The sequence below is a fragment of the Anas platyrhynchos genome, chromosome 10, assembly GCF_047663525.1.
Source record: "Anas platyrhynchos isolate ZD024472 breed Pekin duck chromosome 10, IASCAAS_PekinDuck_T2T, whole genome shotgun sequence".
NCBI lineage: Eukaryota > Metazoa > Chordata > Aves > Anseriformes > Anatidae > Anas > Anas platyrhynchos.
Genome location: NC_092596.1, coordinates 24,473,900 through 24,489,816, shown reverse-complemented (window position 1 = coordinate 24,489,816; position 15,917 = coordinate 24,473,900). Strand labels below are relative to the sequence as shown.

Below are 15,917 nucleotides of genomic sequence, written 5' to 3'. Positions count from 1 at the left end.
TGAGATGTCTGCCTGTACACAGTCCAAAGTTACTAGATTTATTTGGGACATAGGAATTTGGGATCATAGCAAAGAGGGAATCTTGCTGATGCAGGAACGTTGGGACATGGTGGTACAGCCCTCAGAGACATGAACACTGTGCTCGCGATGTCTTACCTGTAATTGTTTCTTTAGTTTCTTTTGTTGTCATTTTTGTTCTGCTCCTCTCCCTCAGTGTTTTCACACACAGCCCTGGCTGTGTCCAGGTGCTTCTGTTGTTAAAAAGGGGACAAGTGGGCAGGAGACAGTGCAGATTCTGCCCACTGTCATGTCCCTGGAGCTGCTGAACAGGAATTGAGAGCATCAGCATGTGGGACCCAGGCGGTGTTTCAGTGAAGAAAGAGAGGAGTGAAATAATCTATGCTAAGACAAGCTTACTTATTACAGGTGCACCTTGCAAGTTTTCAGACTAGAAGCAGATTAGGTGCACGTAGGTTGTCAAAGCACTTGTGATGTGGTTTGCTTTGCAACTGTTAACACTTTTGCAGGACAGTATTACAATATACTCCTAGAGTAGGTGACAGGAAAGAGGGCACCTAAGTGCTCAGGGAGTGAAAGGTGACAGTTAGCTGTGTCTGTCACTCCCTGCAATAGTCACCCTTGTGCATGGGTCCTTGACCTTTCTTTTTTTAGCAATGAAGAGCTCTTTGTAGACAATTATTTTCCAATGATAGTCTAGCAAAACAGTCCTAAATCACAGTGCCCCTCCATGAATCTACTCTACTTTCAGAGTTAATTATAATAAATCAAAAAATCACTATTTGTGACTGAGAACTTAGGTCCTCTGTCCTTGCCAGCCCTCTGCCCATGTAGTTAGATGTCTGATACTTGCTGCCTGGTAACTGCCAGCAGGGCAGTGACATCCAGAGAGCAAACCAGGTCCAGCCCAGGTATGTTGTGTCTGCTGCCGTGTGCTCAGCACCTTCCCAGAGAAATCACTGAACAGGGGCTTTTTGCTTAACAGATTTTATTTCTTTCCTAGATTGCCAAGGATCTGCATCAGTTTACATTTGACCTTTTAATTAAGGCACATATGGTGAGCGTGGACTACCCCGAAATGATGGCCGAGATCATCTCTGTGCAGGTTCCAAAGATCCTGTCTGGAAAAGTCAAACCTATCTACTTCCACGCGGAGTGATCTTCCAGCGGGGACCTCCCTCTTCTGCCACCCCCATTTCAGCCATCTCCTGCCTATTGTTTCTGCACTACTGTACTGCAGTGCCTTGGGGAATCCCCTCTAAAGACGGTGTGCTGAGAAGACAGACAGTAGCAACTATCTGCTGGGATTCCTTAATTTCTATTTTTCCTGTGGTACCTCTGAACTGAACTACCTGCCACGGCTTCTGCCTAGGTTTGGCTGGCTTGGTCTGCTGGGACACGTGGTGCGTGGCCTGGTGTCCCTGGCACGGTGTCTGCACTCTCTCCTTTGGCTTTTCCGCAGTGACTTCTAGTGGCCCATGGCCACGGGAGATTGGGAGAAATGCCACCAGTAGGTTGTTTTTGTTTCGTGTATTATTTTTTTTTTTTGTTGTGTTGTTTTTCTTTTTTTTCCCCCTGTAAAACAAAACAAAGTGAGAAGCAGGTCGAACCTATACGTTTGGGCACGGGATATTTTACTGGCCTCCCTTGGGACATTCTATTTGTGTTATGGTGCTGGGAAGCAGACGAGTTAAAGTGTTGCAGTAGAGAAATGGAGTTAGAGGAAAGAGATGAATTAGCAAATTGTTGAATTTACAGACCCTGCCTCAGAGTCGGAGGGTGCCCTGCCCTCACACCACTGCAGGGGCTGCTGGTGGCTACTGCTTTCCACCTGGGATATTTTTCCTGAGGCAAACTGGATGTCCGTGTGCCCGGTGGACCCCTGGGCGCTCAGCAGTCACGTTCGGGTCGCGGACAGCTGCTGCCCCGCAGGCACAGCCCTACCCCTCCTTCACAAGTGCCTGACGCCTCTCGGACCTCAGCCTCTGCCCTCCTGCCGCCGGGCACCGCCAGTCCCGCCTCTGCCCCGCACCAGCTCTGTTCACGCCGGGTGTCCGAGGCCCAAGTGTTTCAGCTACACTACTTATTTTCCATTTGTCCAGACTCTTCTTTCTGACGCCAGCAGACCCACGTCCCAGGAGGGGAGCAGCCAGGACTGTCTCTGCAGGATCTGTGGCCTGTAATTAATCCTATCCCGTGGGAGATGGTTGCGGCAACAGGCATGGTATTTCCATGGCGCTTCAGGGAAGCGTAAAGAAAATGCTTGAGACCTTCTCTCTTCTTAGAGGTGTGCGTGGCTCCTGCTGCTGTGGTAGCTGGCTGCAGGCACCTCCTGTGTGCACCGCCACGCCTCCGCGTCGTGCCTGGGCCGATGCAATGCGGGACGCAGCACGGCCTGTGCAGGTGGATAAACACACCCTAGAGAACCTGGGCATTCAGTGCAAAACCAGACAAATTCAAAGGTTAATAGGTCTGCAGTTGCCGATGGCTCCCAGTGGTCAGGAATATTTGAGGAAAGGAGGCTTGGTTTCTCAGACATAGATGTTGGCTTGACTCCATTTTATCCCTCACATTCGCAGGAAAGTGCAGGCCCACCAGCCCACATCCAGATTTGCATTTTTGGCAGGCTCCACTTCTCACAAAGCAGTCAAACCTTCCCTCCCCTTGGTGTTTTGGTTCTCCCCTTCCCCGTGCTGGCGAGCCCACCGAAGCCGTGCTGCCAGCCCTGGCCGGTGAATCGGGGCAGGCTCTGGCAGGGCTGGCTTGCACTGCCTGCAGGCTCCTCACACGGACACAGATCAGCAGCAAACGAGGCCTTTGCCTGTGGTTTTGCTGACAGGCAGCGATTTCACCTCTGGGAGACTTGGTGCCCCCGAGCAGTGTGCTGTTGTGGTCTCCCAGCACAAACATGCAGAAAGGGCATGTTAAGTTTGGGAGTTCGGAGAGGTGGGCCTCCTTACACATCACATTATTCCCCCTGCGCAATGCCAACGAGTCGTGTTTGTCAGACGTCTTTACAGAGAAGAGAGTTAGGTTTGGGACGGTTGATGCCATGTACATCTCCTGAGGCTGCCGTGCAGCAGCCAGTGCTAATTCTGCTCCTGGACCTTTCACGAGCTGAGCATAACCATCAGCTCTGCCGGCAAACGCCTTTGTGGTGCGTCTGGGTTCTCTGCAGACTCTCACTAAGAACAAGCCTTTAATTTTACTGATATTCCTCAGTCCTGCTATATGGGGTTTTCCTTAAGGGAAGGGGTGCGAAAACACAAAAATACTGAACGGAGGGTCTCTCTTTACAGTTATTTGTACTGAGATTTCCTCTCCTGGTATCTATGGCTCTGATCAAGCTGTTCCTCCTGAGAGCCCTTCTTGCAGGTGGCATCAGAAGCCACAGATGACTTTCCTGAGCATCAGCCAAGAGGCACAGATTCCCAATAGCTTCTTCTGTTTAGAGGGTTGTGGCTGCAAGCATCTTAAGTGTCGGTATGCTCTATTAATATTTGCAAATGAATCAATTAAAAGCCCTGCTGGTGTATTCCTCCATTCTTGAACATTTTCTGGCTATTAGCAGAGGAGTACAATGAGTAACTGGCTTGAAAATGCCCTGATCTCTGTCATCAACAGGAGGATGCTTATGGTCAGTTTAAATGGCTTCTCTGGAGAGCTTTCTACATTGCAGGAGCTCATGTCACTGAGGTTTTCAGTAGTTAATGAGTGTGAAGGTAGCCTGCTGGTTACTTTTCTGCTGGGAGACTGCAAAGAAATTGGCTATAATAGGAATTTGCATACACTGATTTCCTGGTGGACGCACAGTGTGAATGAAAAATGATCTAGAAGGAGGATACTGCCTGTGAATATCTGCCTGCCTCTGCCAGATGCCTGCAGCCTGTGCGTATGATGCCTCTCCAGCCAGGTGTGCTTTAAGAAGGAAGCATGTGCTCCCTTGCAGTCCCACCTGTCCGATGGTGGAGGTGGGCAGTTGGGTTGCCTTGTCCACAGACACCCCACAGCTCCTGTGCATTGGGCTGATGTTCTGTAGCTCTTTGATTTCAAAGTCAATTTCTGCAACTTTTTTTTTTGTTGTTTTTTTCCAAAAGTCAGCTTTTTATGATACTCTCGGAGGAATCACTGGAGGGTTTGGGAGCCAGGATCAGTAGCACCCAAGCGTGTATTTGCTGGGGGGAGGCTAACACTGTTTCTTTGTTTATTTCTATCAGCTGCTGCAGGAACTGGAAAAAAAAAGAGGCTTAAGAAACACCAAAGTCCAGATCCTGACATATATCTTTGTACTTTGTGTTTTCTTTTGTGTTTTCTTGTCTACTTTTGCTTTAATAAAGCGAAGAGAATCTCACCATCATCACAATCCTGTCACGGTGTCCCTGAGGTCCCCGGGCGCAGCCGGGGAGCAGACCCCCTCCAGGGCCCGCAGCCCCCATGGGGGCACAGCCCGCGTTGTCCCAGCACTCTGGGGGCTCTTGTGCTGGTGTAAGCTTGGTCGCTGCTCAGACCATCAGCTCCCCTCAAAGGCAGCAGGTGGGGGACAAGGAACATGCTGCTGTTGGCCTGGCAGGAGCATTATCGTATGGAAAGCTCAATGAGACAAGGGGTGCAAATGGAGCTGGGGTGGAGGGGCTGTGTGACATCTTACGGAGAGCTTGGCACCACCTTAACTTGCTCCCAGAGAAGCCAAGAGGAGCCCTCTGCTTGGCTTCAGAAAAAAGGAAGTTAAGCCAGAGCAACGAGCGTCCTGCACTGTGCACAAGCAGGTAAACACCAAGTGGATTGGCCCTGGGGAGGCAGGTGAGGGTGCTCATCACCTCTACCACGGTGTAATGGAGTCCCACGTCGTTGTGTGTGCAGAGCTAGCCAGCTCACTGCCACATCCCGCAGGGTGCCCGGGGGGGTGCCGGGGAGGCTGGGAAAAGCTGGGCTCCCTGCAGCCATCTAACCCAGGGCTCTCTGCAGCCCCCAGGTACGGGCAGCTGTCGCTCCAGGTACTGATCCCTCTGCCAAGATGTTTCAATAAAACAACAGAAGTTAAATGTATATATATATGTTTATATATATAGAGAGAGGCATGCCCCAATTTATATTGCTAAAAATATATATTTAATGTTCTTCTGTAAGAAGGTTTCTTTCCTGATTGCACACTGAGGGTAACTAAGTATTCGTCAGGAGGTGAGTCTGTGTGCCAGTACTAATGGGAGCTTTTGATTTCAGCTTTTTCTTTGGTTACGTACTGCCCAGTTGTCAAGGGTCTGTCCTTGCATGACGTGAAAGGAGCGTGCGCTGGCATGGTCTGGTGTCAGTGTCTGCATCTGCAGCTTTCCTTTAACTGCCTGGTTAGACAGGGGTAGTGTTTGCACTTGAGGGACAACAGAGCATCCTTTATTTCTGCCCTCTCCAACTGCACAAAGTGTCCTTGCACTTTAGGGCAGAATCCTGGAATTACAAAGTGGTAGCTGCTTCCTAACGGATGTTTCAGAGTAGATTTTTTAGAGGCACAGAAATACTTTATTGTACCACAAGGACCGGCAAATTTTCTCTCTGCACCTTCGTGTGCTGGTGCCTGCTGGCCAGCCGTGCAGGAGCTGGTGATGCAGGAGGCGCGGCGTGGCCACGGCCGGTGCCCCCGGCGAGTGCCCGGCACCAGGGGCAGCACAGCTGGGAGGCGGCCGCCAGCACCTCGGGCACGAGCTGGCCATCAAGCCATGGGTTTCCAGAAGAAAAGGCTCAGACTGCAACCTTCCCACACCTCTGTATTCTCGCTCACCGGGGCTGTAGTCACTGCTTTGAGGAAGCAAGGAGGGACTTTTGTTCATTCCCATTTAAAATGGCAGGGGAACCTGCCTTTGTGATTCAAAAAGCAAATATCTGCACCACACATAAAACCACAGCAAATTTATAATAAGCTGCTCTCTGTGCCAGGTATTTTGTGTTCTGTGGCAATTTAATGCTGTTTTTATTTGTTAACGTCTCTGTAATAAAAAGAGTTCTCTATATTGATATATTTTATTTTCTTTGTAATAAGCCAAAAAGCTCATTGCTGGTGCCTTTTTGCCTGGGGAGGACTCCCAACCCACAGCTATATTCATGAAAGTAACAAAGCATAATGTAATGTATTTGCAATTGCTTGTTTCACCATAGCTAAGTAAAGTCATGAAGCAAACACCACAGGATTACCAAAAGAAAAGGAACAAGCAGCCTACAGATTGGGCAGAATTTCAGGTACAATAACGCGGTTATTTCTCCAGCCTGTTTCCAAGCGAGTGATTCCAAGGTGAGGGCTGACCTTTTGGCTTCCCACACTCGGTATCGAAAAGCCTTTGCCCTGTCTCTGTGGGACCTTTTTGCTGCATTGTCAACCTTTGTCCTCTGCACGATTTGCAATTTCGTTGAAGCATACACACATCATTTTACGAGGGTTGCAACTTTACCGTGGTTGCAACATTGTTGTTCAAAAATGGCAGTATTTTGCCTAAATTAATAGCATCTGAGGCCAAATTCTGCTTCTAGAGAAAGACATCGGTTGGCTTGTTGCCACTGTTCCTTTTTTTGTTGTTGCTGTTCTTTATTGGAACTACGATCTGGCCTTAAATACACAGACCAAGGAAGATGGAGACCTGCCGTGTCACGGTGCCGTCGAGGCTGGAAGCAGGTGACAGCCCACTGCCGGGAGGCAGCTCGGAAATCAGAGCGCTGGCCCGACCGACATCCCTGCTTGTAACGAACCAAAAAGGGGAGCCCGGCCGGCACCCAGGATCAAGACAAAGCCAGTTATACTACACTAGGGGAAATCAGACTATTTAGTTTTTGACTATTAGTCCATGCTTGGGTCCCGTGCGAGCGCTCGGCCCGTGCTGTGCCATGGGGCAGACCTTCATGCTTGGTGTTTGGCTCTTTTGTAATCCTAAAATCTGTTGTTCTAAGTACAATAAAAAGCAGAATCTTGTTTGTTGGAAAACTGCTGTATGCGTGTATTTGGCTTTTATTTCAGTTATGTGCATGAAAAAAATGTTATTCAGTGTGACAAATAATAGATATTGAAGAAGCCAGGAATAATTGGGTCATTTTTAAATGGATGAGGCTGTATGTTGGGTTATTCGTAGGCTATTTTTCACAGTCGGATTTTCGCTATTAATTACATGTCTGAACTGTTAATTCATTTACCCATCTACTGACTAATTCTTTCATATATGCCTCTTTGGGTCTTTTAAAATTGGATATCATTTGATTAATGTGTTTCTTGAAGCAAGGAGCTAATAAAGGCCAGTGTCCTCCTCCTTTCGTTGTTGTTTTCGGTATCTTTATGAGCAATTGTAAATCCATTCTGCTGTAACTTCATTATAAAATTGACCTGTGCTCTCCAAGTAATAAAATAGACTGCTTATCAGCCCACTTTTTAATTCAAAGCACAGATGTGAGTATTGCACAAGGTCAAGATTTGTTCACTGTGAGACAAACTGAGGAGCTTAGAAAAAAAATAATACCTCATCAGTTCACAAATAGCTGGAAATGTCTAGTGTATAATTGCACAGCAGTGGTACATGTACCAATACCACACGAACTGAAAGCAAAATGTACTTACCATAGAAAAAACCTTGTCCATGTGCAGTAGTACCATGTGTGGTCATCTGCTGAGAATCCAGGCCTGTCCCTTTATCTGAGTCACAGCTGAAAATGACCCTGTTACTTTCCAAGTTCACCCTCAATTGACACTGAAAAAGCCAACACAGTTCTCAGGCTGTGTTGCCCTTGCAGATACCCGACAACGTCTTTGAGACCCAGTGTTCCCCACCAACACTTACGTGGCCACCAGCGTCCCCTGGGACATTCAGGAACCACGTGCGGTGGCTGACCCCGTCCTGCCCGTGCCGCACATCTCCTGGGCTCTGGCTCCTAATGGGCTCCAGCCTCCTGGGGCTGTCACAGCATTCATCTCCTAGGACAGTAGGGAATTACTCTGAGTGGCTGCAAAGGACTGGATCTTGTCAAAAGGGCAGATTTACGTTATCTGAACCAGTTCTGCTTGGTTTTGTTCCAGCCATTTCCACCGCACATTTATTTCCCTTGCACATCTGTCCGTCATGACTTCCATCATGACCTACAAATCACACCTGAATTGCTGTTGCCTCAAGGTAGTTCCTAACCCCGTGTGAGGAATGCAGTTTCCCTGGTGGCCGCAGAGCAGGAGAACCCTGCCTTGCTGGGACGTGTGCCTGGAGGAGTCCGGAGCGGAGCAGCCCGTGTCCTTTACTCTGGGGCACACAGAGACCCCCAGACACAGCGCTGTTACCAGGAGGAAGACGAAAGCAATTATGGTGTACAGGTCCAGAACGAGTTCAGCCAACGTCTTCCTTTTTATCTAATTACTCTTTGCCAAAAAGAAAGCAAGGCCAAGTTAGTGAATATGTTTGGCAAGGACAACTTCTGATTTTGATACTTGCAGAATTGGTGAGCCCTCTGCCCTGGCGCTGAATCCAGAGCGCAGGGGCTCCAAATAAAGCTGCTAGCCTCGTTTTTACTCTGTCCTTTGGACGTTCCCTGTGTTTGCCTGCAGACACACAGGCACATCCTAGCACGTGTGGGCTCGGCGGGCTGCGTGCCAGCAGGGCCCTGCTGCTGCGGGGTGGGTCGGGGCAGGAGGAGCCGAGGCAGGAACCAGGCTTGGCTGGAAACACCTCATGTCAGCCAGCCCTGAAGTGGCTCCATGCGTTAGAGCACTTTGCTTGCATTTGTATCAGAACAGGCAGTGGGGAATTTGTAAATCAGAAAAATTGTTCCATTTCATAACGTGATAATGACTTGCTTTAAACACTGACTTCTGCAGTGGTTCGCCTCCCCAGGGGCTGCGGAGCCCTGCGCACACAGACACAGCTGCATTGGCAATGATTTCCCTGTGTGCCTTCCAGCTCGATCCGGATTTTGGACTGCACTACCCCTCTTAAAGCTGCCTCGCAGCGCAGGGCCGGTCCTTTCAGCAGGCGTGGGTGCACCTCCGTTAGCAGCAGCGTCCACCTCCATGCCCGGAGCTCACCACGGTTACTGCTCCCAGCCGGAGACCAGCAGAAGGACCCCGTGCTACAAGTGCCCGCTGGCTGCTGAACCAGCCAACTGCAGACCACAGCCCCGGGACGGCCCAGAGACTGAGGCTGTTTGTACAAATGCTCATAGCAAAGGACTCCCAGCTGTGAAAGCTGAGTGGGGTCTTGTGCCCGGCACAGCAGGGGCTGGCCACAAGCTAGGTTATTGTAAGTGTTCTTTATCTGTGGCTAAGTTTCTCCACCTTTCATTAAGATTTCACATCTCCCTCCAGGCCAGACTAATTTTAAGTCCAGCCTTCACCTGGAGCCCAGGGAAGTGCTTCGTGCCCACTGTTCTCAGTGGCTGCCGACAGCATCTTGGTGCTCTGCCCTCCTCCAGCCCCTCGGGATGCCCAGGGCACAGAGGTGATGCCCCCGCAACACCCAGCCCCAGCCTTGCAGACGCACGGCCGAGGGCACCCGGGGTGGGTCCCACAGGAGAGCGGGGCTGCGGCAACGTGTGGCTGTGCCAAGTACTCGGCTGGTCTAGTTAAAGACTGGTTCCTTCTTTTTTAATATGTGCTTACATGCGAGCTTCCCACAGAAATCCTCCTTACGAGCAGGAAAGCAGCCCACAGGCTGTGGTGGGGTCAGGCTGACCGCGTGGTCCGGGCATGAGGAACACCACCAGCGCTGGGCTCCTCCTTACCCAAACCCGCTGGGTGGTGACGGCCCCTCGGGAAGGCTGCGGGGCCAAGGCACCAGCCCTGGGGACCAGCTCCCCCCGAGCCCCGTGGGTGGCAGCCTCTTCGGTGGGATGCCGGGGGGACAGAGGCCATGAAAAAACGTCTTGCACACATTTCTGAAAATATAAGGAAAATAAAGAGTGCCACAGCTTTTACCGCTTCAAAGCGTCTCCTGATTTTTCAGTCCAATCGCAGGATATTTTTTGGTGGACCTACTCTTGATTTATGTCAAGTTGCTGGTGGTTGCCAAGAAAACGTCTGTGTAGAAAGCTGCTCCTAAATCAAAGCATTCAGCTGGTTAATTGTGCAGCAAGTTTGGCCAGAGCCAGTTATGTGGCTCTAAGCTAAGACTCTGGTCTTGCAGGAAGCCGTGCGTGGGCGGGCTCCTGCGCCTGCATGGGTCTCTGCGCGGCGCATACATTTCAGTTGTCAGTGCTCCACTAAGTACATTTCAGTACATTTCAGTTCTAAATTTATCATGTAGATGTGTCTACTGAAGTGTGCCCTTAACCTCTCCAAATTCTTCCTCTGGGAAGTCCTAGCGGAGGCCCAGCCTCGGACTTGGAACCTTTGTCCTGTTACATGCTTTCTCCATATAAAAGCCTATGGGCTTCTACTTGATGCTGGAAAATATTTTTCTTGCTCAGATTAGGTCAAAACATTTTCCTTAAGGAAGCAAAACACTGCATCTGTGGGCTGGGACACCAAAACCGTTGTGATAGTGCCTCAGTGCTCAGCCTAACTTGTAATCATTTAATCCCAGAGCTAACACAAAAAGGCAACAGCTGCTCTCCCTGAAACAGCATGGCTTTGTGGCACCTGTCCCTGGAAAAATGACGGCCCCAGACGCTGATTTTTCAGACTGCAAAGAAAAGCAAGGTGCTAGGAAGGACAGCAACCCCCGAGCTGCCGCTGGCCCTTGTGCCCCCGGGTGCCGGGAGCCCTCATCCCCAGTGTGCCCGCCGGGTGCTGAGCGCTCCTAAATCTGGGTTTAAGCAGCGCCTTCCCAAAGGGCGGTGGCGCCCCGAGCCCCCCAGGCAGTGGCGCCGCACTAAGGTGCAGACGAGGCTGGGAGAGCTGAGGCATCGTTCTCTGCAGTGCTCCCAGCGCTGCGAGCTGTATTCATTTGGCCGGGACTGTGGGCTCCTGCCAGCTTATGTTCTTAGGATTAGTCTTCCCAGCCAAAGAGGAGGGGGAAAACTAAGAGGGAGCGAAGGAAGCACTTCATGCTGCATGCCATGAACCTCACGCACCAACTCGGGGAGGAAAACGTGTGCTGCAGGCAGAGCTCAGCCACCACCGGCACGCTGCGGTGCTCAGCAGCGAACAAATCAGCATGCACTCGGTGTTACCTGCTAGGGGAACGATTTTCTTCTTCGTTAATAGGAAAAAGGCTGACTGTCAAAACGCCCAGAGCTCTACTAAATCCTGCTGGGAGGAGGGTGTGCTGGGGCTGCCCTCCTGCGCCCCGCGCTCTGGGGACGGGGCAGGCAGGACCGGGCTCCCCAGAGCCGGAGCCCAGCCAGGTGTCACGGGGTGCAAACTGGGCGCTCGGTCTGGGGACAAGGGGTCTCTCGGAGTGACCTCCTGGCACACCGGGACACAAAGATGATGGGGGCAGAGGTGAGCTGTGAAGCTATGGGGCAGGGCTGCAGTCCAGCAGCCTCAGACGTGGACTGGAATGGCACAAAATAATTGCAGGAAAGATACCGGGAATAACAAAACAATTAGGAGCCTGAAAAAGTGTCCAGGGTTGTTGCTGGAGAAGCGTTGCTGTTGGTTTACGGCATTTAATTAGGGCCACAGGTTGAAATGCAGGTCAGCATGCTCGCTGCTATTCAGCTGAAGCCCATCACGGACACAAGAGCCGAACTTACTCATCCTACATGGCCAGAGCAGGAATCGCTGAGGAAAGCCAGAGGCAGGGCTTACAGGGGGGAAAGCCACCGGGGGTGCTGAGCCCAGGCAGGGCCTGGGGCTGAGGCAGAGCCCCCCGAGGCTCAGTGCCAGGGGCAGAGCACAGCAGGGGGTGGCACAGGGCAGGGGCGCACACCAGGCGCCCGCCGTGCCGCAGGGATTCTGCTGCCGAGCGGCTGAGCCCCTCGGCCACGAGCTTGCCCCCAGGGACCAACCCCTGCAGGTGAGGTGTGTGGAGGCCCCTCGGCTCCCCAACGCCTCTCTGGGCATCGCTGCCTCGATGCCTGGCAGTAAATGGCTGCTGAAGTAGGAAATCTCACGGCGAGGTTGCGGCTCTGCTCCGCGAGGGAAGCGCTCCCATCCCTCCCTGCATCCCCGCCGTGCCCTGCCCTGAGCTGCGACGCCTCTCATGGCAGAAAGTCCACGGTTTCAGGATACAGCCAGTTAGGGGAAATGGTCCAGTGAGCAACCTGGACTTGAAAGAGCTAAACGATTCAAAAATGCTTTTGGCATTTATTTGAAAACAAAACCAACAAAACACCAAAAAACCCCTGTGGGCTCAGCAGGAATTTTGTGGTTGAAGAAGGCCTGCCCTGCAGCAAGCTGCGGGGGGACCTGAGCCAGCTCCACTCGCTAATTGCCGTGCAGCAGCGCTGGCACAGGGGCTAAGGACAGGAGCAGGGGCTGAGGGGCCCGGGGGGGTCGTTGTGCCCAGCCCTGGAGCCTGTGGGCAGCCGTGGGACAAGCGACCACGCACCTGCACGGGGCGGCCGCTGGCACCCACAGCGCAGATGACGGAGACCCAGCAGGGGGCTGTGGCTGTCATTATTTTGGGGGTGCAGTTCAGCCCCCGGCACTCCCCCAGCCCCGTACAGGTGGTGGGGACGTGGCTCACGGTGAGGAGAGGAGCTTCCCATGGCGGGGTCTGCTCCCAAGCACCACCCGCAGAGCCCTGCGCTCGGGCAGCGCAGGCAGCGTGGATGAGCGAACTCCGTGGATAAAGGCAGGTGGTGCTACAGCAGGAGAAAACAAAAGGCAGCAGGAGCAGAGCCTGTGAAGCTCCTGAGGCACAGGGGTCGCAGTTCAGGTTCAGCCCAGAGCGTGCGTTCTCCTGCACGCAATTAGAAGCCTGAATCACTCGGAGAAGCTGACCCCAGAAAGCAAATCCCATCAATTAGCTGCAGGAAGAGGACTGCCAGGGACAGAACTTTCTTTTCCAAGCGCTGTACTGGAGACAGAACCCCTCCAGCAGCTGAGGCAAGCGAGCAGCCGTGCAGCGCCCACCCTGGGCTCATCTGCCCTGCCAGGGGCACGCTGCCCTGGGGACAAAGCCGCTCGTCCCCACGGGGACCTGCACGGAACCACAGGGCCAGGCAGGCACCAGAGGCTGGCATGAGGGAGCGGGGCTCCAGGCAGCGCTGGAGCAATGGGACAGGCAGTGCAGGACTCAGCTCAGCGGGAGTTTCTCCCATGAGAAGCAGCAGAAACCTGGCTCTGGGGACTCGGCGATGCCGGAGCAGGCAGGCAGGGAGCAGGACCTCCTCGCTCCCATGGAGGCACGGCTGAGCCCTCCTGCAGCCCCTGTGCGCAGGGACGGATCCTGCACCGCCACCGGGACGGGTGAGCCTGATCCGCACAGCAGCTGAGTGCTGGCAGCTTGTGCATCCTTTAGGCATTGTTTGAAGACGAAAAAAAGCACACTTGGACTTTTTTTTTATTTTAACTTCATGGAAACTTTATGAACACTAAGTAATCTATGCTTTTACATGACACAGTGGCTCTGAGGGCTGATGTCCCGGGGCTGCCGCTCCTCGCAGCGCACCCCCATGCTCCTGGCTGCCCCGGCGCCGTGCCCCTCGCCCACCCGGCGGCACAGCAGCGGCACAGCAGCGCGTCCCCAGTGCTCAGCTGTGCTAGCGGAGGAGAAAAAGGCCGGCACAGACACATGCGACAAACAAATTTAAAAGGACACCATGAAATAAGTTTTTAATAAGCTGCTTCCTTCCATTGTTTACAATGTCAGGCTTCAAAACCAGACCCTCTCCGGCTTTGTTTCTTCTGACTCAAACGTAAGCCCACAGGCATCTGCGCCAGGGAGCAAACACGAGGCTGGCTTTGTTCGGGAGCAGCAAGCAGCACCGCGGGGCAGGGGCGGGACGCTGAGCAGCCACCACTGCGAGCAGGACCAGCAGCTTGGAGCCGCTGAGCTTTAGGTGCCGTACGGAGGGTGCCATGCATCAGCCCTCCCTGCTCCTTTGGTGGAAGCCCCAGGGCCCGGCTCTCCTGAAAACATACCACTGTGAAGGGTCCTCGAGGTACCCCTCTCACGTCAGAAGGCGTTTTTGGAAACGGGGGCCTTCTCTGGAGAAGCCACCGGTGTGCCACGCTGGGTGAGGAGGTCCCGTTCCCAAAGAGCGCTCCTGCAGCAGGAGACTCGGGGCGGGCAGGTGGCTGGGTTCTGGTGGGAACGGCTCCACAGCTACTGCAGCAACCCTGGGCTCGGTCAGAGCACCCCCCATCACACCTTTAAACTCGCCGCTTTGCAGCTCCATCGCTGTTGTTACCTGACCACAACGCAACGTGCTCTGCTTCCATGCTGCCTGCAGCCCCGTCCGCTCACGAGAGGGTGCAGCAGAGAGGACCCGACTCACCTCGGCTTTGAGAAGCCCTGAGATGCTGGCGTACATCATGCAGCCTAGGTGGTGATAGTACATGTTTAAAAGCCACTGCTACATGCCACTGTTCAGAGCACGAGCACAGGAGCGAGCAGCTGGGGCACAGCCAAAGCACCATTGAGACGGGCCTGGAGTGTCCAGGGAGCGCCAGAATTACATTCGGGAGCAAAGCAGCTCGGTGCCAGTGCACACAGAGGCAAGCACCAGGACACAGCACAGGAAGGGCTGCAGCAGCACCCCCCGGCAAACCCGCACCGGGTTCAAGAGGTTGGAGCACCTGGCAAGCAGCTGGCGGGGAATGTTTGGCCACTGTTTTGGGAATGCTCCCAGCACCCACAAAAAAAAAACCACTGAAAACAAGGAAGCTGCCTTGGGGCTGCTCACAGAAAGCGGGGAAGCGCTCACAGCCCATCTACAGGTAAACACTACGGCGCAGGAACCGAGCCCTGCTGCTGACTGGAACCACACAGAAGCCTCTCCACAGGTACCAGGAGAGGCCTGGCCTGGAGAAACACGTCCCCTCCAGACCAAAGGGCATCGCCTACAATACTGCTGCTGAGGAAGAGAGAACGGAAATCTCTTGGGTTGGAAATTAACGTAACAAGCAAATAGGAAACTGGGTCCCTCTTAGGAAAATGCTGGGCTTTGAGCCACATTCCGTGAGTTTGGGTCCCTCACCACCTCCTGGCCCAGCAGGGTAAGCACGGGGCAGAGGCTCCTCGGGAAGCAGCTCTGGGGGGAGCTGGGACAGGAGGAGCAGGGCCGTGCGTCTCCTGCCGCCCCCGGCCACGCTGGTGGGAGGCTGCCCCCGAAAGGCCCAGGCTGGCTGCCCTGCCCTGCCCTGCCCTGCCAGCCACGGCACCAGGCTTCCCACAGAGCCGGGCACTACGGCCCCCGGTCCCCGTCCTGCCTGCCTTAGCACCAGCGGTGTTTCCAGTCATGCACACTGCCCTCCTACACACAGAGGAACACACTACAGCTTGCTGAGCGAGGAAATCGTAGCGTATGGGAAGGAGCTTCTCACGGCAAGGGGGCAACACAGCTTCCAGTCGTGCTTCCCGTGCGTCCAAGCACTGGGAATCAGCCCCTCGCGCTTCAACTGCGACATCTGTCCAAGTCTCCACCCTTGCCAAGTCACATTTCCCAAAAGCAGGCAGGGAAACACGGCTCCTGTCCTCCGCTGTCCCCTCCGCAGCCCGTCGGACGGCCCCTGCTCAGTGCTGCTCAGCCAGCACTGCAAACATGCCTGGTCCCCTGCAGAGGCCCCCCCAGGATCCTTCACAGCCTGTGCAGAGGGATGGCAGAAGGACTGGGAATGGTTCAAAACAAACGTCTAGGTGTGGTCTTCTCTCCATTTTTATCTCCCTCTCTTCTAATTTCTTGAGCCACTTCTGAGAGCGCGCTCTGAAATTATCGTCCGGTAAGATAGCTGCTCTCCAGGTCATCTGAACTGGAAAAGTCTGAGCTGTGCCGCGTCCATTTCACAATCACAGAAAGTCTTCTGGGTCTAGCTGGGCTGAGATGGTCACAAAGTCTGA

The 15,917-nt window shown here is 53.3% G+C and overlaps 2 protein-coding genes across 4 annotated transcripts in view; one reads left to right on the top strand and one right to left on the bottom strand.

Moving 5' to 3' along the window:
• The window catches only part of AR (androgen receptor), a 60,499-nt gene extending 53,198 nt beyond the window's left edge, over window positions 1-7,301 (top strand). Inside the window, exon 8 of the mRNA XM_038184023.2 lies at window positions 1,022-7,301. Within this exon, the coding sequence (XP_038039951.2) occupies window positions 1,022-1,177 (156 nt within the window). The 3' untranslated portion in view covers window positions 1,178-7,301. The remainder of the gene's footprint in view (window positions 1-1,021) is intronic.
• Window positions 7,302-13,663: 6,362 nt separating this feature from the next.
• Window positions 13,664-15,917, bottom strand: part of OPHN1 (oligophrenin 1) — a 55,782-nt gene continuing 53,528 nt past the window's right edge. For all 3 annotated transcript variants that reach the window (XM_038184020.2, XM_038184019.2, XM_072043075.1), the window contains one exon: window positions 13,664-15,913. The gene's annotated coding sequence lies outside the window, so the exon portion shown is untranslated. The remainder of the gene's footprint in view (window positions 15,914-15,917) is intronic.